This window comes from Crotalus tigris, unplaced genomic scaffold (assembly GCF_016545835.1).
Source record: "Crotalus tigris isolate CLP2741 ecotype Arizona unplaced genomic scaffold, ASM1654583v1 scf7180000020955.813331, whole genome shotgun sequence".
In the NCBI taxonomy this organism is placed as follows: domain Eukaryota; kingdom Metazoa; phylum Chordata; class Lepidosauria; order Squamata; family Viperidae; genus Crotalus; species Crotalus tigris.
This window is the reverse complement of record NW_024098276.1, coordinates 100,579-127,636: the sequence shown is the minus strand read 5'-3', so window position 1 is coordinate 127,636 and position 27,058 is coordinate 100,579. Positions and strand designations below refer to the sequence as shown.

The 27,058-nt window shown below is 39.3% G+C and overlaps 1 protein-coding gene across 1 annotated transcript in view; it reads left to right on the top strand.

The window, feature by feature from the left end:
- Positions 1-6,930: 6,930 nt before the first annotated feature.
- The window catches only part of ASPG (asparaginase), an 84,789-nt gene continuing 64,661 nt past the window's right edge, over positions 6,931-27,058 (top strand). Inside the window, exons 1-6 of the mRNA XM_039368909.1 lie at positions 6,931-7,282; positions 10,260-10,383; positions 11,542-11,653; positions 19,003-19,128; positions 20,058-20,141; positions 23,398-23,524. Of these exons, the coding sequence (XP_039224843.1) occupies positions 7,132-7,282; positions 10,260-10,383; positions 11,542-11,653; positions 19,003-19,128; positions 20,058-20,141; positions 23,398-23,524 (724 nt within the window). The 5' untranslated portion in view covers positions 6,931-7,131. The remainder of the gene's footprint in view (positions 7,283-10,259; positions 10,384-11,541; positions 11,654-19,002; positions 19,129-20,057; positions 20,142-23,397; positions 23,525-27,058) is intronic.

Sequence of the window (27,058 nt, the reverse complement as noted above, 5' to 3'; positions counted from 1 at the left end):
GGAAGAGAGCTCCAGAAAGTGGGGGCTGCTGCAGAAAAGGTCTGTCATTTAGCCAATGTCTCACAAAACTGGGGGACCTCAACAGGCTATTTCTAAAGGATTGAAATGCATAGTGTGGTGATAAGTGTGCAACTCACACGTTAACTGCATTCACTTGCAAATCTATGAAAGTCTCCTCTCCCCCTTTCCAATACATGTGAACTCCCTGAAGTGCCCTTGTAAGAAATAATTTACAGCAAGCTGAATTGACCCTGAGTAACACCAGAAAGAAAAATCAATCTCGAATCAGTGGTCTTATAACTTAAATTGTTGATACTTATTGGCCATATAGCTAGCACGCTGACCTAGTAGGAAGCGATAAATAATAAGGCCATCAAGATGGCTTGATCAAAAATATTCCAATATCATGCTATAATTTACATTGGGTCTGCCTTTTCTTTTGTCTTATTTTTAAAGTCTAGTAGGCCAAAGATATATTAAGCTGTGGTTCTGCTCAGCAAGCTGCCAATGCTTTACTGGAACTCAGTGATCACAGTAGTTGGTTGCGTGCTTATTAAACTTATATTGTATTTTCAAAGGGTTTTGATTAGTTTAAGTCAGCGGTTCTCAACCTGTGGGTCGTGACCCCATCTGGGGTCGAATGACCATTTCACGGGGGTCGCCAAACAACGCATTTTTCCCCCTTTTCCTTAGCTGTGCTACTCCCTTTTATTCTATTGGCTTTTGAAAGCCAATAGAATAGACTCTCTTGAATAGAGTCTAATTCTATTGGCTTTCAAAAGCCAATAGGAATTGTCCAGGCTGTCTCTGCCCTGCTGAGCCCGCCAAAAGTCCCATTCTGCAAACGGTGCTGCAAGTTGTCTGCAGCGAAGGCGAGCTGTCTGGAAGTTTCCACCCCTCCCTGCTGAGCAACTACTAAAAATGTAAGTAAAAGAGAGCCAGGGGTGGGAGGAGGGAGGCCGGCGGGCGCAGGGAGGATTGCTGGCGTGGGTGGGGCCCGGTGGGTGCCTTACTTCCCTTGGGCTGGGCCAGCTGGTGGCCCAGCCGGTGGTTGCCCTGCGCCATCGCTGCCCCTTGCCAGCTACACCTTGGCCGGCGCAGGGGGCGATACCACGCATGCGCGGCGCTCCCGGGCAGGGAAAGTCCTTGACTTACGACCGGTTGGGTAGTTGACTTACGACCGGTCAGGTAGTCCTCGACTTACGACCGGTCAGGTAGTCCTCGACTTATGACCGATTGGGTAGTCCTCGACTTACAACCGGTTGGGGGTCGCGGCATTGAAAAGGTTGAGAACCACTGGTTTAAGTGAATGATGCTTTGGCCCAGCAATAGGCAGATTCTGTTCTGACAAGGCATTACCGGATATTCCTTGGTAATATGTTACATAGGCTTTATTTTTATTTGAAAAAAGTATGCTTCCATGCATTTAATTTCAAACTCTTGGTAACTTTAAAGTTAATGATTAGGATTTGGGGGGGGGGTGGAGAAGTACCTTAATAAAAGTATTCTGTATTACTGGCTATGTCCCACTAACAGTCTAACTGCTGAATTTTGTACCAGCTGTAGCTTCTAAGTCATCTTCAAAAGAAGCCATGTAGAGAGCATGTCATAGTGGTCCAGTTGGTGATTGGGTTAACTGGTGTACAGCCTCAATTGTGCAAAGATCCCTCTGTCCTCAGCTTCCACTTGCTGTTTGAGTAGGAATCAAGATGTGTAGGTTTGAATCACTTCTAGGGGGAGCATGATCTGTGCCAGAATAACTACTACGACAAATATTACTGGATTATCACCAATGACCATCAACCCCATCTTTTTTTAAACAATTTTTAAAAATTAATTTTCTGTTATTACAAGTCATACGTGCTTATAGTAAACATGTTGTCTGGGTCCATTTGTTATTCATTAATACATATTAACTTCCTCAACATAGATCTGTCCAATACTACACAGTCCAGTGTTTTCTTGATCCTCTCTTCTTCCAATGGTATTCTCGTTTTCCCAACAATGAGCAAATACAAATCTTACTATTAATACGTGCAAAGTTAAGTATACACATGCTCGTCATAATTTTATAGCATTATACATAATAAAAATAGTATCAGTTTGTAACATCTCTTCTAACCCACTCATGTCTTAGTTGTATTTGCAATTAAAGTCCCCTTGTTAAATCAATATCCTGTTTTTCCAGCTCTTATTTACCTTGATACCTTATCTTGATAGGATTTAATCTGAACTTGATTTAACCCATCCTGATCCTAAAGCTTCTACATATTGGATCTGTTTTTTTCTTCTTCTTCAAACAAGCACTTATCAAGACTTTATGTAAGAGGACAAGTTGATAGTCACACACCACTAACGTTTTAGGGTTTCTTTTCCCGCAAGAGTCTTGCTGTAAAAAATTGTAATGGTATTTGAAAGAGACAGCAGCCAAAGGAATGGTGAGGTTAAAGGCAGCTGACCACAGCAAGAACGTTGGCAGCACAGGAGGCTCAGAAGAAACCCTCCCAAGTTCTTGGGTGTAAAGGAGATGGGATGGAAGAGGAGAGGTATACTTTCTGACTTGCAAGATCCTGACAATTATCTTACAATAAAGTAGAATTAGCTCATCTGGATGTTTTCTCTACTTTGCACAGCTGACAAAGGTTCTGTTTGTATAAGAACTGCCAAATTTAAGATACCACCTGTTTCTAGTACAAATGGATGTAGGTCTTTTCTTGATGTTGTGCAACCATGAAACTAAGCAATTTTCCTCAAAGTCTTCAGTATTGGAGGGAAAGGTTACTGAGCTTCATCCATTGCCACACCATTGTAATGAAAATCCCTATCCCCTTTTTGTTCTGTTGTGTTTGTTCTTAAACGTAGCAATGAATGACATGTTCTGCACCAAATTTGTACACTATTGCTTCCTTACCTTATGTTACCTTAACTACTACGCATGGAATATTTTGTGGAAGTCTTTGGTGCATCCAAATGCACTTGAACCAAGTACCCAACATGCTTCACAATTGGTACACTGCTGGCTGAAAATGTAGAAATAGCATCCATAGTAAGGAATCATGACTGGTCAACATGACTGATGGCACTGAGTTTTTCTCTCACTTAAGAGAACAGGAGCTGAAGTACCAAAGTGGCAGTTGCAGGGAAACTGTTTTCAAGCTAAATATTTACATCAAATTGCCAGATTGTAAGAACCGTATGTTATAGAATCTTCTGCCTAAAGGTTGGTATGTGCTATATAAATTAGATAGCCATTTGTTAATGATGCTGTAGTTATGTTCTACAACCCCTGTCCTTATTTGAATAGATCACCTCCAGTGATCTTCTAAACCAGGCATGTCAAGCTGCTAGCCCACAGGCCAGATGCGTCACACCGAAACCGCACCCACCCCATTGCCGACAATGGGGGAAAAGTCACGATACATTGCATGATATCATGTGACGTCACGAGTTTGACATGCCTGTTCTAAACTCTAGGGTTTTTTTTTTGAGGTTAGAAATGTCCATCCTCACAACCATCCCAGTGAGTTCTTTCATATCTAAGAAGTTATTTATTCTCACTCTTCTGCCAAGTGAGGAACAGGCTATGTTGCTGCTGTTCTGCTATTTAGAGCTATGTTGAACTTTCAAGGAAGGGCTGGAAGAATATTTTCAATACTGCAATGCTAGAGGCTAGCGAGTCCAGGAAACCCAGTGGGTGCTGCTGCTGCCTCCTCCTCTATGACTGTTGACAGGTCATTAACTTTAATTGTTTAAACTTAAACATTTACTTTTGTTTCTCTCTGTTACACTTGATTTTGTTGTACTCTGCCCAGAGTTCATTAGAACTGGAGTAGGTAATACATTTTGTAAAATAAATTTCAAATAAGTGCTTCCAGTCCCCAGCCCTTGAGGCAGTTTTGAAACATACCATGAGAGGTCTAGAATTATCAAGAAGGACATACTTCTCTTACTCAGTTCCAACCAAGGTTGTCTATTGGAGTGACCAGTGCTGTTTCCATTTCATGTTTGAATAAAAGGGTTCAGATATTCTGTATTTTCTAGGTTGCTTTCACAGATCCCCCAACACCATTTGAACCACTTTCTCCAGAAAGGGAAAAACGGAGACGGCAACAGTTATCAAAATTAACTGGGTAACTTGCAGAATCTCCAGTATTCTCTTTCTAGAGCAAATTGCTGAAATTAACCAGATCCAAGGAAATCCTTCTTAGGAAATGCTGACCCACTGTTCCTTTGAAGGCTACCATAAACCCTTCTCCCAAAGTAAGGTGAGGCTAACTTTGAGATGACCATGTCCTCCTTGCCCTCCAAGAGAGCATTGGATTGAGCCTATGGAGCAGAAGGCTAAAAAGGGGTACAGATGACACAGTCAGACTTTGTCCCAGTTGCCACGTATAGCTGCTCATTAAAATCTGACTGACTAACGTTAAAGTGCAGTACAAATTGTTCGCAGTAGTTTGGCAGATAAACAAAGCTATTGGAGAGCGGCCTGCTGTTCCAGTAAGAGGAAAAGTAGCAGTGTTTCACCCTTGTGACCATTACACGTCATCCTCAACTTACAACCAATTGTTTAGCCACTGTTCAACCTTACAACAGCACTGAAAAACATGACTTGATCGGTCCTTGTGCTTATGATTGTCATTAGCATCCCCTATGGTTATGTGATCAAAATTGAGATGCTTGGCAACTGTCATATATTTACAGTGGTTACAGCATCCTGGGTCATGTAATCACTATTTGCGACTTTCCCAGCCTGCTCTCGACAAGAAAAGTCAAAGGGGGAAGTTGGATCTGCTCAATGTTCATGTGATTCACTTAACAACCATGGCAAAAAAAAATGGTGTAAAATCAGATGCAACTCTTTTAAACAACTATCTTGCTTAACAAACTAACCAAAGAGAGAAGCAACTTAGAACTAAGGAGAAATTTCCTGACAGAACAATTAACCAGTGGAACAACCTGCCTCCAGAAGCTGTGAATGCTCCAACACTGGAACTTTTTAAGAAGAGACTAGACAGCCATTTGTCTGAAATGGTATAGGGTTTCTTGCCTGAGCAGGGGGTTGGACTAGATGACCTCCAAGGTCCCTCCCAACATCATCATCATCATTATTATTAGAAATTCTGGTCCCAGTTGTAGTTGTAACAACTACCTGTATATATAACTCAAACTGGCTTTTCATCTTCACTGGCACTCTAGATCAGAGGTCCCAACCTTTTGGGCACCAGGGACCGGTTCCGTGTAGAGAGGTTTTTTCACGGACTGGAGGGTACATGGTTTTGTGTGTTGCCTGTATCCTGCGGATGGGGCTTTGCTTGTTTGCATGGGCCAGTTTCTTGCATGCTGTGAGCTGGTGCTGGTCCACAGACCAGGGACTGGGGACCCCCTGTTCTAGATATTCTACAATTTCGTCTCCTGGAATTCTTTTTGTAAAATAAACGGAGCCATTCAGGCTCAGTCACCAAAAATTACATGGTTTGGGGCAGTTGGAACTGTTCTGCCTCTTCATAAGCACCTAAGAGCATGATGAGAAGCAATAGATGGAAGCTAGTCCAAGATCCAACCTTGAACTAAGGAGAAACTTCTTGATAATTAGAACAATTAGTCAATGGAACAGCTGGCCTCCTGGAACTGTGGGTGCTTTATTCTTAGTGGTTTTCATTTGTCCAAGGTAGAATAAGGACTCCTGCCTTGAGCAGGGAATTGGATTAGAAGACCTCTCAGGTCCCTTCCGGTTCTGATTCTATGATTCTATAATATTCCAGAAAATGGTCCAAGCCTCTAGGGAGCAATTGTGGCAAATGAAAACAAAAATGAAAGCAAACTAAAAGCCTTTCCAACAAAGATGGCAAGTTCACTTAATACTGATAAATGTGAACGTTAAATAGCTGTAGGAGAATTTTTTCTACCCTGGAGAAATCTGAGATTATTCTTTGTCCGTTTGCTCACATGCTGTCCAGAGCTACTTTGTTTGACTTGGGCAGCCCTATAAATCCATTAGATACTTACATAGCTAGAGTACATATATCCCACCTCAGGCACTAAAACATCTTAAATTGTTCCCTGAAAAATATATGGAAGTAAAAAAGACAAAAGGTGTACAAACCATGGTTATTCTGTAGTTATTACAAAGGAAGGGTAGGTCAAAGGTGGCTCTGTTATGGAAAAGAAAACAACACCCCAGAGCAGAAGGAGAGCTCTTAAAAAATACAAAAGTAATGATATATATTTTGAATGTTATTGGAACATATGGACTACTAGGTCTTTCTATGTTAAAAAAAACAACACAAAATCCCAGAGCCCTTTAGAGAGCCAAATGCATTTTTTTATTTTGATACAGGGCACACGATGTATTTGCTTGAATTTCAACGTGCTGTAGAAAATTGGAAAATTACTTTTCCGTTATTACAAGATTAGACTTTTTAATTACGGCATTTAAGAGATCGCCATAAATGTTCACTGAATTTTTTTATGCTGTTCCATCAATATAAGAGCACATAACAGCCAAGCGCGGAGGTTTTCACACGTGCGTTTCAGAAAAGCTCTGGCTTTGAGCCATCTCTTCTCTCATTGTCGAAACAGATGTTGAACTCGGTGTTCTCTTGGTCTGACCCAGCAAGATACTTCCCCCTCCCCTTTGTTTTGAACTTCTTCATCCTGTATGTTGATTTCGAAAACATTAATAATTGAATCATCGACCCAAAAAAAACAAAAAAAAAACCCAAGCGGGTGTTTGTTTTTGAGGCGGCTCAGGAAAGTTTTGAGAGAGAAACCAGCTTTCTGGCGCCCCTGCTTGTTTCTCGGGGCGGAGGGGGGCACTTTGTTTTCCGTTCTTAGAGAAAAGTTCAGGGTCGGAGGGAAGTGGAACCGCCGGAAGGCAATGCAACCTCCCCAAATCAGGGGCCCTGACCTGCCCTCCCTGGTCACCGCCGCACAACCAACTGGCTCAACGGGAGGAAGCTGGAGAGGGTCGTCCCGCTCTCTTTCCCCCCCCAATCGGGAGGTAGGACGAGGCCTGGCCAATGAGAGAGGGCGAGCCCGGAAAGGGGCGGAGCTAAGCCGGTATTTGGATGCCCAGCTTGCCCGAGTGGGGTATCCATACCGCCGGCCCTTTATCTCCTACCGGGAGCCCTCATGACAGAGGAGGAGAACGGCGAGCTGGGCAGAGCTCTCTCGTACACCGAGCCCGCTCCGGCCCTGGACATTAGATGCAGACCCATGGCCGAAGTGTGGGTGCTGGTGATCAACACCGGGGGGACTATCGGGATGGTGCCCCAGTCCCAGGGTGAGTGAGTAAGAAGGCGCTTGGTGAGGCTGAGTAACGAGCCGAGCACCTGAAAGAGAGGAGCGATCTTCCCACGGATCCTCCCTTGCCACGCGCCTCTCGGGCGGACGGAAATTCAATCCCCCCCCCATGGATAAAGCGCTTATTGAGTTCCAGCCCGATTGAGGCAACTCCTATACAACGGGGGTCCAATCTGGTGCTCTTCAGATGTGCTAGAGTACAGCTTCCTTCTCTCCCAGCCACAGTTCCTATTGGCCAAAAGTAGTTTGGGAGAGATTTGTGATTCCGCGGTTGCTTGACTGCACTGGAGAAGGCACCTCAAGAGTTTTGATCTCATTTATTGAATGTCTTCTACCTGACTGTTCCTGAGATCTTAGCCTATGGCTGCCACCTTGAAGCTGATCTGCCACCTTGAAGCTGATCTTAGCTTAATTAGGTACATTCATAGGGAAATAGGTCTCATGAGTTCATTGGGTGAAGGGGGGGGGGCTAAGTGTGATTAGGATGGTTGAAAGATGAATCCACCAGGAGTTGAACATGATTTGAAGGAGGTTTTTAATTCTTTGTTGAAACAGAATACTGTAATGTAAAGGAGACTGGGACTCCACTGTCAGCAAGATAATTCTAAAAAATGATATAAAGTTTGATTTAATGGGACAAAGCAACAAAAGAAGGACCAGGTCTGCAAATGAGTGGGGTCTAGGTTGAGGCAATGGAGAAATCTTTTCCCAAAATATTCTCCAAGGTATCCCTATGGGAGAAGCACTTGCACATTGGCTCAGAATGCTGCTGGCACTTCTATTCTAAGCCTACCAGGCCCTTCCTTTAGGGTCACACGATCCAAGGGTTGGAAATCTCCACTCCTTCTCCATCCTTCCCAAATGCATGACCCAGAGCTGAGGGAATGCAGCCTGCCTCATACTTTGCATACTAGACATAAGTGCAAAACAAGAAAGCAGACATATTTTTATTTATTTCCTACCTTTATTATTTTTATAAATAACTCAAGGTGGTGAACATACCTAATATTCCTTTCTCCTCCTATTTTCCCCATATCAACAACCCTGTAAGGTGAGTTGGGCTGAGAGAGAATGACAGACTCCAAATCAGTTGGCTGGCTTTCATGCCTAAGGTAGGACTAGAACTCATGGTGCAGATAGATATAACTGTTATGCAGAATTAATTATTATAACACAAAGAGATAACTGTAAAACGGATGTTTCCTGTAGCCAAAAGTTGTTAAAAAGTTTGGAAAGAATGCCAGAAACCATTCCATGCTTTTCCCTGACTTGTTATGCTCAGGATTGTTCCAAACTAGTTGGAAGTAAATAACACCAAAATAAGTCCCTTTTCAGCATGAATCTTTGATATACCTTCACATTATCTCACCCTCCATGAATAACTTTGGATATTTATGTGCTTTTGCCTAGGGATGTGTGTCAATTATTAATACACAATTTTCTTCTTGGTCCAACTTTCATTTTCTCTCCTAACTTTTTGGAAATACAGGGCAGCTTGCAGAAGCATTCTTTGGCTCAAGTATTAGATACATCCAAATAAAATGATAACAAGAAATCTTAGTTGATGTTTTAGATTTTTCTTTTTTTCTTATAGACACAAGGAAGAAAACTTGGAGGTTTAATTTTGGAAGCTTTAATGTAGCTCTGCAGTTTGACTAATTTATTGCAACAATGCAATTCGACTAGCCTATTGCAACAGCTGCCTGAGTAATAGTGAAAGGGAGCCCTATTCTAAGTGAGTAATGTGTTCCTGAACATGACATCACGTAAAGGGCACTGCCTCCATGGAAAGGGCTAACATGGAAAAATGTTTATTCTTGATAAATACTCGCATACCTGAAAACCTAATTTTTGAAACAAGATTTGTACTATATAATATGCAATGTTTTATTTCATTTAAACAGGGCTAATTTTTTTAGGAACTGGAAGACCTAGTTTCTTTTTCTGATCATATGGGCAAATTAAAACTGTTTAAGAACAAGATAGGTAGTCCTATATTTATTACTGACCCCTCAAAAGGGATTTATGAAATTCCAATGTCATTCCCCCTCACGGTCACATGATTGCAACCAGCCCATGATTTAGACCATTTCTAGCAGCCCGTGGTCATGTAGATGTGACTTATATTTATTTATGTGATTTATATTTATTTATTTATTTATAAAAACTGATCCACAGTGAACAATGGCTCACTTAACAATCACAATATTCACTTAATGACTGCTGTATTCGCTTAATGACTACCACAAAAAAAGATCACAAAAACATGTCTGGTTATATGGTGACCCACTTTACGACTATCGTGACTTATGGCCGTAATTGCCAAGCTGAATTATGATCGTAAGTCGAGGACTACCTGTATTAACCTGGGCCATACTGTCAACAAGGAATGTGCAGTAGATTAAGCTGAATGCTCACAGTAATCTGACAATAAAATGGGCTGATTCTAAACATTTCAGGATTTTTCTGAAGTAATTTAAGTATGAGCCTGATCCTCTGTGTTGATTCAGTTGGGAGGGACCAAAGGTACAAGAATGGCATTCACATGTGCACTAAGCAATAATGTGATGTGCACTAAGCAATAATCTGTCGCAGATGATAGCCTTCCCTATTTTATTTCACTTCTTGCCTGTTTTGAGTGTTAGACAAGCAGAATGCATGAGCAGAGTTTTATGATTTCAGATAACAGTTTATATGGATTTTTTTTTTTTTTGATCTGGTGGAACAGCACAGTAAACCTTTGCAATTGATCCACTTTCGCTTCTTATCATTGCAATGACAATTTAGGGTTTTAGGCAAGAATATGTTTAGCTTTAACTGGAGATGCAAGGAATGAACCTGGAATTCTCTTCATGCTAACCATGTTTCTACTACTGACCTACAGTATATCTCACTCTCAAAGTTCAGATGAACAGTTTGAGAACATTGTTTTATTCATGATTTCTTTTGTTTCTCAGGTCTTGTCCCTGAAGCCAAGAAGCTTGCAGAGGCTCTAAAGAAGATGACCATACTTCATGATGCAACATATGTCAAGGAAACCCAACTATATAACCGCCTTGGAGCTGACACTTTGGTACTTCCGTATGTATTTGGAGTACTGGAATATTTTTGCTTAATGACCTTTTGAATTTCCTATGAAGCATCCTGGATATTTTTTTAAAAAATATTTAAGATTGTGTCTAGAATAACCCTTTCCAACCTGGGACTCTTCTGATATATTGGGATTGGCTGCCCAAATACTGAGCTAATCCCCTTGCAGTTCGAAAAAATAAAATTGCAATACCTGGCCAATTATGTAAATTAATTAAAATTAAATTGAATTGAATACTTTATTTGACCAGGTGTGATTAGACACCCAAGGAATTTCTCCATACATAAGCACTCAGTGTACATGCAAAGCAACATAATAATAATAATAATAATAATAATAATAATAATAATAATAATAATAATAATATTATCAATAAAAGGGGGAGTAAAGAAGATAATAAGAATAAATAATACTACAGCACACTACATGTGGTAGCAGATGTTAGTTAGCACTGAGAGAATTAAGTGTTCAGTAGAATGATGGCACGAGGATAAAAATTGCCCCTATGTCTAGTTGTTTTGTCATACAATATCCTATAATACTGTCCTGAGGGAAGGAGTTGAAACAGTTTATGATCAGGATATGACATCTTCCCAGCCCTACTTCTGACCTGCTCGATGTACAGGCTTTCTATGGAAGGCAGGCTGGTTGCAGTGGTTTTTTCTGCAGTCTTAACTATCCGTTGGAATTTGTACCTGTCCTGTTTGGTTGCTGTACCAAACCAGATCGTTATAGAATAGAGAACTCTCAAATAGATGGAAAATGGTTGAATTTGTTTATATTAGTGCTGATTTTTATAAGGAAAACCTCACTAGAGAATTAAAATATACTAGAATAATGTGTAGTAGTGGAGCCTCAGGAGGCTGAGAGTGAGGGAAAATAAATTTGCACAAGTAGAGGCATGGGGGTTTAATTTAATTTATTTATTCAGTTTAGGTGCTGCCCAACTTCAGAATGACTGTGGGTGTTGATGCTAATTTGCATCTGTATCATGTCAACCCCTCACAAGTTGCCAGGAATATCTTGCATGAAAGCCATTCTATTTGTAGATTTTCTCATCAGCTATAACTTGATACCTTTGTCCAGAGTGATCTGAAAAGCAGTATCGTTGAAACACCTTATTTCACAAAATGTTCTTTTTATGACAGTTCTTTCAGCCAGAATAAAAGAATTATCTACACCATCCTGGAACTTTCTCCTCTACTAGATTCTTCAAATATGACACCATCTGAATGGGACAAAATTGCCAGGTGCCTTGAGGTAATTTTTAAAAATAAATAATATGTTATTGGTCACAGATACATAATCACTCTGTGATCAGTAACTCAGCTATTATTTCTGATCAGTTGCTTAATATAGCACCAACACTTCAGTTCTTTCAAATTCTCAGTTTATTTTAACTGAGATGATTACATAGTCACAACCAACCAATTATCTTAATTGGCAAGTTGTGTGATTCACATGGCTGCCTATTAAACTCATACTGATATATGCCATCTTCCATTTTCCCTATTTCCTTCATTATTGATTTCTTTTTTGAGAAATGGCTTGGAGAAAACTAATGAGAATATCATTGGAACAACAATAGTGATGGCCCAGGATCTCTTAAACAATCCTTTTTTATATACAAATATTCTTCTAAAAACTAGAATCCTGCTTCTAAGATTGTTCTAGGACAGTGTTACTTAAACGGTTTGTTCTCGGGACACCTTCCCACTTCTAAAAATTATAGAGGACCAACCGCAAAAAAGCTTTGGTCTGTATGGGTTATATTAATCTAATTAAAAATTAAAATGAATGCATTTGTAGAATATTGAATCATGTAAAATAACAATATTAAACTCATTAGATATTGATTTAAATAAAATATTTTTCATGAAAAAACTTTATTTTTAATAGATAAAAATAATGATAAAGAATAACATTGAGTTACGTGCAGGCAGTCCTCAGGTTACGACCACAATTGGGCCCAAAATTTATGTTGCTAAGTGAAACAGTTGTTAAGTTAGTTTGCCCCTTTTACCAGTTTTTTTGTCACAGTTGTTAAGTGAATCATTGCATTTGTTAAGTTAGTAACATGGTTATTAAGTGAATCTGTATTCACTGAGTTTACTTGTCAGAAGGTCACAAAAGGTAATCACATGACCCTGGGACACTGCAGTCGTCACAAATATGAGTCAGTTGCCAAGCATCTGAATTTTGATCATGTGACCATGGCATGCTGCAATGGTAATATGTGTGGAAAATGGTCATAAATCACTTTTTCAGTGCCATTGTAACTTTGAACAGTCACTAAATGAACTGTTGTAAGTTGAGGACTACCTATATCTCCAATATCTGGCAAAAAATTGGTGATTTCATGGACCCCTGAAAGGGTCTTAGAGGACCTCCAGGATTACACTTAAGAAACACTGTTCTAGGAAAAGGAATGAGGAGAATGAAAGCTGATGTAACTTTAAGTGACTTCCAGTTTTATAATTCTATAATTCTATGACTCACTTAATTAGTGCCTGCCTTGCATTTCCTGGAACACATCAGTTTTTTAAAACCTTTCTGCTAAAATTCATATGACCACAAGATGGTGGTATATTGCTGCTTTTTGCTCTGCAAAATTTACAGATGGTATGCCAGGGAGAATTTGCAGAAGAATAAGCAATTTACAGAGCAATCTGGCATTATTGAAACACAATGACATTTTAAAAATAGAATTCAGTGAAATGATGAGTGTCATACTCCATAACTTTGTTGATAAAGAACTTGTTCTCTGGACACAGAAGTATTTAATCACTGAAGTTTCTGTTCAATGCAGTTAATAGTAGCAAGTTTGGGAGAAAAGTTCTAAAGATTGGTAACTGCTTTGTTAGGATTGTTGCTCCCAGAATTCCCAGCCAGTTTGGTTCTATCTGAATTGTATAAGGCAGGGGTGTCAAACTGCCGGCCCATGGGCCGGACGCGTCACAAGGAAACTGCATCCACCCCATTGCTGGCAATGAGGAAAAAGTTCCGATATGTTGCGTGATGTCATGTTACGTCATGAGTTTGACATGTCTTGTATAAGGTGTACAACAGAGTTGTATTGAGCTACATGGTTATTAGTTCTGCACTGACATTTCTGTTCTCTGGTATATGTTCAAACTTCCAGAAGCTAGTATATTAGTGGCTTAGAAAAAGTCATTTTCATTTGTTACTGGAAATCAAAGATCTGTTATGCTGTAGTGCAGTTTTGATGCATTGGTTAGGTATCATCAAGTTGCTATAAATTCTTAGTGACTACATATATAGATTTCCTCCATAATAGTCTGTTCTTAACGTGGTCTTTGGATCTTCAATAGTGACTCGTTGTCTAGTAGCTGAGACCACCCATCTTTTGGCTGGTTGTCTTCTTCTTCCTTTTCCTTCCACCTTTTCCAAGCAATAGAGTCTTCTCCAGAGAGGTCTGCTTTGCATAAGATATCTGAAAGTTAATTTCAGCCTGGTCATTTGTGCCTCAAGTGAGAACTTTGGGTTGATTTGTTTAATGATCTATTGGTTTGTTTTCTTGGCTGTCCAAGGTGTTCTTAGGAGTCTTCTCCAACATTTTATTTCAAAAGCATCAACAAGGTAATTTTAAATACTGGATTTCATAATTATCTGGAAGCTCACTATTTATTTACTGTTGCATTTGAGGACATTCCCCAAAAGACCAACATGTGGGATCCTGGGTTTTTGTCTCCCAAGTCCTGACTCTCTACTCCTCTGGGACCTCACTATGTTCCCTTTGCGAGAATGGTCCTTCTCTATGGCAGATTGATTACATGACTTTCTCTCAACTGCCCACACTTGAGATGTTGTACAATGTCACAAATCTAAATAAATGATCATTCACTTATTTATTTGATGATTAGCATCAGTGAAAGTGATAAAGGGCACTGGAGAGAAATTAAATATTAAAGGTTACAAAGACAAAGTGTGGCCATTGCATATTCAGTGGGTCAGTCCTCCTTTCCTTTGTTCAGATTTTTCTCTCTCAACTAAAAGGGCTTTCAACTATAACTTTTTTCCCAACTACATAGGATCATTCTATCAATCTGGCATTTACAAATTATTGTGTAGATGTCTAGTTGTGGGTCCAGTAAGCTACCTCCATCTGGACGCCTGCTGAAGATGCGTGAAACCACCTCAGTTTTAAGAGACCACAGTAGATCTAGAGAAGTCGGCCATTGTGAACAATTGGATTCTGTTTTCCATGTTTGAAATTGTTGTTTGATTAGTAAATGCCATGTGATATTTTATATATAAAAAATAAAGTAAGCTTCAATATATTTATATTATTTGGGCTTACATACTGCTCCAATCGTCCACTCACTCTGAGTGGTTTACAATCCTATATGGACATATATGTTTAAAACAACAATAGAAAACAATAGAATATATACATACACATACAGTATAAATAAAATATTTGTATGAGAATCCTAACCCTAAACATAAATATATCCCTAATCATAAATATAACCCTAATCATAAATGTTCTAGTGAGTAAGACACTAGACTAAACATCAGGAGACTGTGAATTCTATTCCTGTCTTAGGCATGAGAGACACTAGGTAACTTTGAGCCTGTCATAGTCTTAGCTCTCTTTCCCTCTCCTTCCCTCCCTGCCTCCCCCCCTCTCGACTAAAACATATAAAAAGACTAAAGCATATAAAGAACAGTTGCAGGGATTGCCACAAAGAAGACAGAGTCAAGCTATTCTTCAAAGTACCTGAAGGCAGAACAAGAAGCAACAGATGGAAACTAATCAAGGAGAGAAGCAACCTAGAACTAAGGAGAAATTTCCTAACAGCCAGAACAATTAACCAGTGGAACAACCTGCCCCCAGAAATTGTGAATGCTCCAACACTGCAAGTTTTTAAGAAGAGACTGGACAGCCATTTGTTTGAAGTGGTATAGGGTTTCCTGCCTGAGCAGGGAGTTGGACTAGATGACCTCCAAAGTCCCTTCCAACTCTATTACTACTACTACTATCATCATCATCATCATCAATAAATAAAGATCTTAAATTTAAAAAGTCAATTAAAATGAAAATTAAGCAGGAGGGAGAGGGAAGGAGCAAAGTGCATACAGGAAGGAGATTGGGTATTCTCTACCCCATCAGCTACTTCCAATGTGCCACATCCCCATTGGAGCCCCATAGCCATGTCTTCAAGACATTATAGAAGGTCAAAAGGGTGGGAATGGATCTGACCTTGGGGGCAAGTTGTTCCAGAAGGTGGAAGCGGAAAAGCTCTTCATCTGGACCCCATCAACTGAAATTCATTGGTTGATAGGATCTGCACATATTCCTCCTGTCAGCACAGGTAGGGCAAGCTAATTCCATTGGGGTGAACTGGTTTCTCAAATAGCTTGGACTCATGCCATGAAGGGCTTTAAAGATAAGGACCAACATCTTGAATTGGACCCAGGAGTGAACAAGCTTTCAGTGCAGCTTGTGTATATAGTGAAGTAATATGGGCCATCCTAGGGGTCCCAAGAACTGCCTGCGCAGCTACATTCTGCACCAGCTGAAACAGAATTACAGAGTTGGAAGGGACCTTGGAGATCTTCTAGTCCAACCCCCTGCTCAGGTAGGAAACTCTATACAATTTCAAACAAATGTCTATCCAATCTCTTCTTAAAACTTACAGTGTTAGAGCATTTACAACGTCTGGAGGCAAGTTGTTCCACTAATTAATTGTTTTCTTAGGATATTTCTCCTTTGTTCTAGGTTGATTTTCTCCTTGATTAGTTTCCATCCATTGCTTCTTGTCCTGTCTTCAGGTACTTTGGCGAATAGCTTGACTCCCTCTTCCTAGCCCTTTTTCATTAAACTAGACATACCCAATTCCAGCAACCATTTTTTTTATATATTATACAAAGATCATCTCACTCTTGGACTACTGCAATGTACTTTCCATTGGGCTATCCTTGAAAAGTATCTGGAAGTTACTCTTATATAATATATAATATACTTTTATATAAAATTATATAATACAATAATATATATTATATAAGAGTAACTTCCAGATACTCTTCAAGGGTAGCCCTATGGAGAGTGCATTGCAGTAGTCCAAGTGTGAGATGATCAGGGCTTGAGTGACTGAGGTCTATTTGGGATAATGCAATACCCTCCAGAACTAAACATGTTAAAGTCCTCCCTCCCTCCCTTCCCAATTTCAGTTTGCTCACTTCTAATTCAAAATCATGCTTTAACCAGTGAGTTACATTTTGGACAGGTTCCTTAAAGGATTGTTAATTTTGATTCTTTCACAATGCAGAGTGGTATAAGCAAACTTCAATGGGAGCTAAATGCATAATAGTTACTCCTGGAGGTAAAATCATACCCAAGAGATTAGCTCAACAGAATGTCACAAATTATTACATTATAACGTATACAGACTGCTGAGTTCACACATCCTGCTAAGCCATCATGTGGGTTGTCTCATTTAGGCTGTGTAGTGTATGAACGCAACCAGTGGTGGCTTATTCAGGAAGCCAAATATAAGTAAACTAATGGCTAATTAGGATGTGTGATTCCAATTACTGAATTAAATGAATTAGTCCATAGACCTGTACAAAGGCCCACTTGAAGGATACTGTTTAATACTTACATTTTACAATAGAGGAACACTGAGAAAATTAAGCAATTAATGCCAGGCTGGCTATTGCAGATAGTTCTTTTTTAAGAAATAATAATTATACTGGTTGTCACTTTTTATCTAACTTTTGCTATATTAATGTTTCTGACTTTTGACTGCATGATTTTGTAATCTGCCCAGAGAACTTTGGTTGTGGGACAGATAAAAAAATAGCAAATTAATATTTGCAAATATACTTGCCATTGTAAGCCAGAAATCCTTCTAATTTGAAAGCCTCCTGCAATTTGTTCTACTTTTCATCTACTTTCCTTTGCTCTCTTTGCTCTCTCTTTATTGAAAACTTTAATTATTTCAGGCATGAAAACAAAGATTGTTGCCAATTCTACTCAGAAAAAAATAATTAGATATAAACAATGTTGTCTTCCACATTATGGGAGGTCAGATGTCGTAGTACAATGGCAATGGACATGGCATCTCTAATTTAAAAGAAGTCAGGTGATGAGAAGGGCTTGCTTGAAATCTTAGAAACCTATAGCCTATCAGACAATTAGTCCTGGACCAAAAAAAATCAATGATCTGATTCTGCGTACCACTAATTGTATTATTTTAAGATTGGCAAATGATAGCTTAGAATTTACCATTAGCCATCTGGGAGATAAGGTATATCCAAGTGTCTATTCATTCTTTGACAATGTAAATTTCTAATTTTATTTAAAGAAATCTCTGTGGATATGTGTGTGTCTGTGTATTTTATGTACTGTCTTATGAACAGACGAGGGCAGTCTTCTATTAGCATTTGGCATCTGGTAAGGATGGCATTTTTTCTGTATCCACTATTACAATAGCTCCAGTTTGCTTAGTCTGCTCCCATAAATGGTATAATCCCCAAAGTAAAAGTAAGAACAAGGAATCAGACCATATGATTCATTTACATATGTTAACATTCCTGTTTTAAAGCTTCTGCTAAGCTTTTCTTAATTAGCAGTCTTCCTCTGGTTAAGGACATATCATTAATATTTATACACCAAAGAACAAGTCTTTGAATGTTGTCATAATTAGTGACTGAAAAAAAAAAAAACTCTCACTAGATTTTATGTTGTCTGTATTCTTTAAGAATTAATTAGGTTTTTTCTTAGAAGCTAGATAGGCATACTCAAATAAATAAGGGATTATTGATCATATTTTCTTGTATTAGTCAGATATAAGGGCTGTCCTCTGCTGGGATTTTTCAAGTCCTTCCTTTGTTTTTAATTTTTCAGTTTATGTTTTAGCATCCATTTGTGTGAGGATGGGGGAAAAAAATCTTTATCTATTCTGCCGGAACAGGCAGACTTGGCTGATAGAGATCAGATCATGATTCTCCAACATTCAGTCATTCCTCCATCTTGAATGTTCTCTAACTGATGTGGGCTCCTTTAGTCCCAGGCAACACATCCAACTCATCTAGTGGATGCCATGTTGGAATGATTCGTCATGATAACTTTTTAAATGTACATTTGGAGAGACATTTTTTTCCCTCTCTACCCGCTTTTTAGAGATCAGACAAACAAATTCTAATATCTGCACTGAAAGAACCTCTCTACTATAAATGAGAGCTCAGTTTTATTTTGTTGTGGTACTGAAAGCAAACTAAATTAGATTGGTTTTAAATTACCTTGCCCTTTGCTATTTAATTCTAAATTACTAACTTTTGTGCTTGGTTGGTGTTGATTTTATTGATATAAATCAGGGGTGTCAAACTGCCGGCCCGTGGGCCGGACGCGTCATCTGGAAGCCACCCCCACACCATTGAAGGCAATGGCAAAACTGTCCCGATACGTTGCACGATGTCACGTAACGTCGCGAGTTTGACATGTCTGATATAAATGCAACAAGCATGATCTCTGTCCATCACCATTTTATATCCAACAATTCTCAAAAGGTTTGTATTATTTAAATACTGATTATTTTGTCCCTTTGTTTCTCTTACCACAATTTGTTTTGAATTTGCAGGCAAACTATGAGAAGTATGATGGATTTGTGATTCTCCATGGCACAGATACAATGGCTTATACATCTTCAGCATTGTCCTTCATGTGTGAGAACCTGGGTAAAACCGTAATCTTGACAGGATCTCAGGTAAGAAATTTTCAGTTAAACGATATATTTGTATTGAAAAATAAGTTTTGACTATAGAAGACATTTTTTTTAAAATTCTTATTCATTACAATTTTTCTACTCCTACTTGCACATGGAATAAAGTGAATGAGAAATGATGTGGACAATTCATGATCATGTATGGTGTTCTTTTTTAAATTGGAAATATCCTGAAATACAGCTAGTTTGATTGAGATATTGGTACTGCTGAAGGTTTGTTGTTTTATTTTTTAATCTTCTCCCTTTTCCTGATTCAAATTGTTCCTCCTTACCCTTGGCATTATTATTGCTGGAGCTTGCAACAGTTTTAAAGGGATGATTTCTACCAGGGAACAATGTTTTGGGAAGAAGTAATGAATCCCTTCCATTTAATCACCACTGCAAATCATCTTAGCTCTTTATGGTGGTTATTGCGAAGAAAGGACAATTAAAAGGGGATACAGTAAAATACCTTACTTTTACAGACTATTTGCTATTTAATTGCTTGCCACAAGGCTGTTCATGATTGTCATGAACCATTGGTGGAAATTTGACTTTTGCATTAGCTAAAACTTGAAAAAAAAATGCAAAGAAATAGGCTAAATGTTGGGAGGATTGTAGTGATCCCTCTTCCACTTTGAATTATTCCCTCTCCCACCCCAACATAGAGTATGGTAAAATTCAAGGATAACGTCATGAGGTGTGGGAGAAAGTATTTTACATTCCAAATGAGAAATTCCACCATCTGCCATAGTTGAGATGAAGAAATACAACCATGTTCCAATAAATCATACGTTAAGAGAATGCTTCATAAATTATGCATGGCTTTACACTCGCTTTGTATTGTGTCGACTGGAGTTGCTCTCTCTTATTGCTGAGTGCACATGATTTCTTTTTTAACAGCAATTGGCTATTATTTCTCTCTTTTCTAGATACCAATATATGAACTGAGGAATGATGGCAGAGCCAACCTGTTGGGGGCGTTGTTGATTGCTGGACAGTTTGTAATTCCTGAGGTCTGCTCCTCCTTTTTTTTTTTTTAATTGCTTTTAGACTCTTTGTTCCCTGTAAGGGCTGCATTGTAGATCATGACTGGGGTGGTGGGGAGGTAGTTTCAGAAATATTTTAATTTTTTAAAAATGTATAAATTTTAAAAATACTTGATCCTCTATTGATTCAATACTATTATATAACAAGAAACAACAATTACACAGGTACGGAACAGGCAGTACCTGGCAGTAGTAGTACCAGTGAGAGGAATTCAGGCCCTAGTTTTGGGGCAAGGCACAGACCTAAAAATCAAGCTAGGACGGGACCGGGGGGTGGAGTTGCCCCATATGCCTTACACCTGCTTATCATTGTAACCAGGCCTCCCATGAATTGACACCTGCCTTGCCTTGCCGGCCCACTTCTGCGGTGCTCCATGGCCTGCATTTTGCTGTCAATCCATAGCTAGGTTCTTGGCTGCAGCGGCCTTTCCAGAAGGCCTCTGACAGCAAAATGCAGGCCGGGGATACCGTGCACGTCAATCCGGAGCACCATTCTCAGCTGCAGAGGCATTTCCTTCTGCCACAGAAGAAGTGGGCTGGCTGAGTGCCGCTGCCGTAAGGTGAGACTGTGGAAAAGACACCCCCTGAAAATAAGTTCTGGTGCCTCTTTTGGAGGCAAAAAAAAAAAGGACCGGGACTAATTTTCAGGGAAACATGGTAGTTGCCAAAAAGGCCAATGTAGTCTTAGGCTGCATCATCACAGGGATAGCATCAAGATCACAGGAATTGATAGTACCACTCTATATTGCACTAGTAAGGTCACACCTGGTATGCTGCATCCAGTTCTGCTTACCATGATACAAAAAAGAGGCTGAGGTTCTAAAGAGAGTGCAGAGAAGAGCAACAAAGATAAGTGGTCCGGAGGCTAAACTGTATGAAGAATGACTAAGGGAACTAGATATGTTTACTTTAGCCTGATGAAGAGAAGGCTTATCATAATAGCAGTCTTCCAATACTTGAAGGGTATTGGAAGAGGGGGTTGACTTATTCGCCACAGGGAAGAGGGGGTTGACTTATTCTCCAAAGTACCTGAGAGCAGAACAAGAAGCAATGGGGGGAAGCTCATCAGAGGGATCCAACTTGGAACTAAGGAGAAATTTCCTGACAGTGAAAATTAATGAAGCAGCTTGTCTCCTGGAATTGTGGGCACTCCATTGCTGGTGGTTTCCAAGGTGGAATAAGGACTCCAAGGTTCCTTCCAGCCCTATGATTCTACAAAAAAAGGATTCCCTGTAGATTTTACTCTGCTAGTTGTTGCTGACTGCAAGGGATGGTGCTCATCTCTGTTTCGAGGCCATTGAGCCAGCACTGTCTGAAGACATTTCTGCAGTCATGTGGCCAGCATGACATCACGGAGCACTGTTACTTTCCCACCAAAGTGGTACCTATTTATCTATTTGCATTTTACATGCTTTCAAATTGCCGGCTTGGCAATAGCTAGAGTGAGAATGGGAGCTCATCCAATCGCATGGCGCTTAGGTCTCAGACCTGGACTGATGGCTTTCCAACCAACAAACCCAGCTTTTTAACCAATGAGCCACCACGCCACCCATTCTATGTGACTGCTAAAAAGAGAAATGCACTTTTAGGCGGCCTCAGTATAGCTGGATTTTTCAAATCATGGGAAGTAATTGATTATGTGCCATCAAATTGGTCTTGACTCTTAATGATCATATACATAGATTTTATCCATGATGCTCTGTCCCTAACCTGATCCTTCATGTTTTCCAACAGTTCTGTAAGGTGCTGTAATTGAATCTATCCACCTTACTATTTGCTATCCTCTTTGTTTTCATCTTTCCCATCAATACAGCTTCTTCTGAAAGTTAGCTCTTACATAATATGTTTAGAGTATGATAATCTAAGCCTGGTCATTTGTGCCTTGAGTGAGATTTGAAAATGAACATTTGTTCATTTTCTTAGCTATCAATGATCTCTCTGAAATCTCTAACACCAAAGTTCATAAGCATCAATATTTGTTAATTCACTTTTATAGAATGTCATGGAAATTTTTTATAGGTACCAACATATGTCAACATCAGGATATGTTTTCCAAGATCTTCATTGCTACTCTACAACACTCAGCAGAGTGTTTTGACTGCTGATTCTTTCACTGTTGATGCCTGATCCTAAAAGGCAAAAACTATCCACCACTTCAGTATCTTCATTGCCAATTCTAATGGGAAATAATAGCTTATCTATGTTTTGCATTGGTGAGATTCCTACTTCTGTTGCCCAGAGGTATTGTCCAGCTCTTGGCACCACACTTTAAGAAACATTTAAATAAATTACAGGAAAGCAGATTCTGCTTGAATGTTAGAGCTGATGAGTTCTAATATTACAAATAGTAGTTTCCTGCAGTACACATAAGAATATTGGATTTCCCAATCATTTTAATGGTTATATAGGTACTGCCTATTGTCGCAATTAGTTTTTTAAAAAACAAAAGTTACTACTATAAGGTCCTTCTACTTCAGTGTGACATTGCTTAATATACAGCCTCAAAAAATAAATGGCTGTCAAAAATCAACTTCATAAGGTTTGAAACTTACCAATTATTTGAATTAAATATGATAGGAAAATGCATAGATTATTTCAGTTGTGATGAATCTATGGCCTTCCACATGTGTCTAGTATACAGCTTTTAGTATTCCTCAACATTGACTTTGGTCTCGAGTGATTGGGAATTACTTAGTAAAAGGTTTCCCACTCTGAATTTCCATGGGGATTAATCTGTAGTGGCATAATGACCAATAGGCTGTGACAATCTGGACAGAGGGAAACCCGGAAACTTGATTGATATCTAGGTAAACTCATTTTCTACTTGCCTTTCTAGTAACTCAGTATTGTCTGCTCTGTCAAGAATATCAACACTTCTGGAGGGATTTTGCACATTATTAAAAGCCCATTCTACCCCCCTTTAAAAATAACTTCAGAGATCTGTCACAAGTCTTGAGAGCTGCCAAACCTGTTCTTGGAAGGAAATCTCACAAGGAGTTTATTTGTATTTTGTTGTCAAAATCCAAACGAGATACAGTACTTTTCAAAGCTGCCAAGAGATAAAACCCTCCTACATAACTTTAATTATATTTATAACTCTCTCTAAAGTAGTTTTCATTGTATAGAAAGAAAAGTCAACTTTATGTGTATGTATGTTTTAATCTGCTGGATATTTTAATTACAAGGCTTGCACACTGACATGCTTCTTTTCTCATCCTTGTAGGTGTGCCTGTACTTTGATAATAAACTGTACAGGGGAAACCGGGTGACTAAGATGGATGCAGGGAGTTTCAGTGCCTTTTCTTCACCTAACCTGCCTCCGCTTGCAAATGCTGAGGTTGATATTATAAGTAAGGAATGATGTGATTTCAACTTTCAGGCTGTAGTTAATCTGTAACCCTTTCCTGGAGTGTGGTCACATGAGATCAGGTTGTTCAAGCATCTTTATCTTTTATTTATGAGGTTATTTTTGTTTGTTTGTTTGCCAGTACTAAAATAAGCACCTGAATTCTCTCTTTATTCAGAACAGACATGATATGAAACCAGTGGTGGGATTTAAATATGTGAACAACCGGTTCTCTGTGTGGATGCCACTCCCAGAACTGGCTGAATCCCACTACTGTATGAAACCTATTTCATATATGGATCACTTTTGAATGACATGATCGATGTAACTTATAGTTTATCGTACTTGCAACTGCTTGTCCAATTATTCCTCCTCATTGTCTCTTCAAATGTCCCTCTAAAAATGCCATTGTCAAGGAATTTTTGACTCACTGGTTTTCAATTTCACTTGCTGGCAACCAGACAAACAAACCTGAAGCAATGTCTGGTTAATGAAAGTAGAAATTGAAGGCAGGTGATAAATTCAAGTGTGGTTGTTGGAGAGCAGTGTTTTCAGTATCTTGTGAGTTCTGCTTGTAACAGAGTACCATATATAATCCCTGAAGAAGAATTGACTAATGTTCATTTTTGTTGATGAAATGCATACTTCTATTGGTTAGAATAGGACATAACATATTCCCAGGGCCCTTGGAGAATAAAAGCACAACTGAATCCCACTTCAGTTAAAGTTACTTAAAGCTGAACTGAATTCATCTCTGCATGCCTCAGTAACAGGGTTACTGTTAAAGATCAGAATTTTAGTAATTCTGTATTGATGCCATGGTCCTTCTTCAGCTAAGGAATAGGATTAGGTAGCACATACAGTAAAGTGACATGCATGAAATTTACATTTTAAGTCTAAATGATTTATTGCATTAAAAGATTTTATAACCAAAGTGCTTAAACCTAACAGTGAATATTTAGAAATTAAATCTCCAATAGAAGGGTAAACATTTTACCTGTCCTGTTCTCCTGGCAAAAATGCTCCTTGATTTTAAATAAGTGCTAATGATTCATTAGAGGGAGGACAAACATATCAATTTCACATATTGGACTAAAACAACTCTGACTTGTTTAGTTTTGACTGACAGTGATAGGATAGATATAGATATAATCTTTACTTGGATTTAAGCATAAATGAACCAACTTATTCAATGAGCCAGGTTTAGAACAAATATGACTTAGTGCAATGCTAAGTCCATATCACCTAGCTTAAGTTAAAGTCTCTTTTGACTTATTTTGACTTTTGGTAGCTTCTCAAAAATATCCATCTAGTTTTCTTGGCATCAATACAAAGTGGTTTGCTACCATTTTTTCTAGGATGATTTCTTAACTTCCCAGTTGAATTTACAACTCTGGCAGTCCCGGGAGGTCTCCAATCCAAATATTACCAGGCCAACTCTGCTTGGGAGCCCAAACCAAGCAAGGGCAGTCAGATGCTGCCACTCTCTGAGACAGTTGGCAGAGATTTCATTAAGGCAGAAAGAGAATAACTTTTTTGGTAAACAGAACATTGAGATTCCCAAGCCAGAACTAACCCTATGTTCAATATGCCAAATATAAGTGCAAACTTGAATCCTGCTTGCTAAATGTTCTCTGTTGGAACAGTTATTTCTTGGCAGAAGCTGGACATCCATCTGTGAGAGATGCTAGCTTTTCTACATAGAACAGTCTGGATGACCTTAAAGAAACTATTTAATGCTCAGCTGCCGTAGGGAATACTATGTTGCCTAGCATGATAGTAAATCTAGATTTGTGAGTCAGTAACAGGATGTGATAAACAAGGTGAAATCCCATCCCTTTTTTATGTATCACAAAAAAAAGCAAAAGTTTGATCGCAGCATTGTGGCCCACCACCTTGATTTTTTTAACCACACAACTTATTGTGACCAGTCTGAATTCACTGTTTAATATTCTTCTATAATTTACATATTTGTTTCATTAACAACATAAATTTTAAACAATCCAACTTAGAACCATTAAACTAGAATTTTTATGAACCAGTTCTAGGCAGTCCTATTCAACTGAAATATCTCGAGCCCCTTGTGAACAGATAAGCAATGGGTATTTCCACCCCTGCTCAATAAATACAAGCATATTTATACATAACATTACTGTTTGGATGGATTAGGCTACCTTTGCCTGTAAGAACTTGTGTCTATTATTTTCAGTAATAGCACATATATAATTTCGTTCTGGCCAGGAGAAGGTGGCTATATTTGTCTTGTATGTGTCTTCTCTTGTATGTGTCTTTGTCTTGTATTATTTGTATGTGCCTTGCCTTGCCAGATCAGAACTTCCACTATTGGCTGTTCAGAGTTTTCTAGCTCATTGCTGTACTCAGAATGAACATGCAAAGTTATGTAATTGAGGTTAAACTACTTTCAGCCTAGCAGGGAAGGGATGAAAAAAATGGTGTCAGGTCTTCCCAGCAGATTGGAACTAGCTGAAAGTTGCATTTCAGGTTTGATTTTGCAGATGGATTCCCCACTCCCTCCCTCTTAGGGAGGGGTCACTTCTCAAAGCTATTGTACTCCTTTAAAGGAAAGAATTTGTCAGAATCCAATTATATTTCATCTTTAATTATCAAACATAGAAACTCCCAATTCTGCCTTCTCTGGATTCTGCCATAAGAGGGAGAAAAGGGGGAGAGCAAAGGGGCTTTATGGCCCTCACTTCCTTCAGCACACTTCAAAGGACTGAATGTGTGTTTATTGTGGCCTCTAAGCTTTAACATATCAAAGAAGAGTAATTGCCTTTCATGTAGTTATCTGAAGTCTCCATCCAGACGGAAGAAGAAAGGGGATGGAATTGTGATACTTGAAACTATCACTGGAAGGGGGGTTGATTGGGTGGGACTACTGGGGAACCCCTTAAAACCTTGAATGGGAGAGCTTGAACCCCAAGTCCTGTCTAGCATGCCTGCAACCATTTTCTCTTAATAAAGGATTCCTGTTGGAAGAATTATTCCAAGAGTTCTGTCTTCTTAAGATGCAAAGTGGGGTGGGTCCTTACATTAGACAGGACTTGCAAAATTAATCCACCTGGAAGGTAGACCCTTGCCGGGGGATTTTGCAAAAATTTACCATGTCAGACAACGAAGCAAGAGAGGGAGAAAACTCCCTGGAAAGAGAGCCGCTGACCCAGTTGGAACCTTGCCAGATGTTGGGATCCGAGAGGCCAGATTTCTCAGAAGAAGAAGTGGTGGAGACACAGGACCACAAGCCTCGCTGGTCGATGGGCGTTGGAAAGAAAAGCGAGTGGGGAAAGGAATCAAGAAAAGTGACCCTGAGACGGGGGACCAAGCAACCAGAATGGAAGCAGGAGATGGAGAAATCCCTGCACGCAAGTGAAGAGGGAGGAAGCTGTATGCCGTACTCAGACTGGATCCTAGAGAGAGCTATTGACCTGATGAAGAGAACTCTCAGCTCCCTAGGAGAGGAGATTCCTGAGCCCTACGCCCGCCCCAGTTCCTGGAGCCACAAAGGGAGAGACACCGA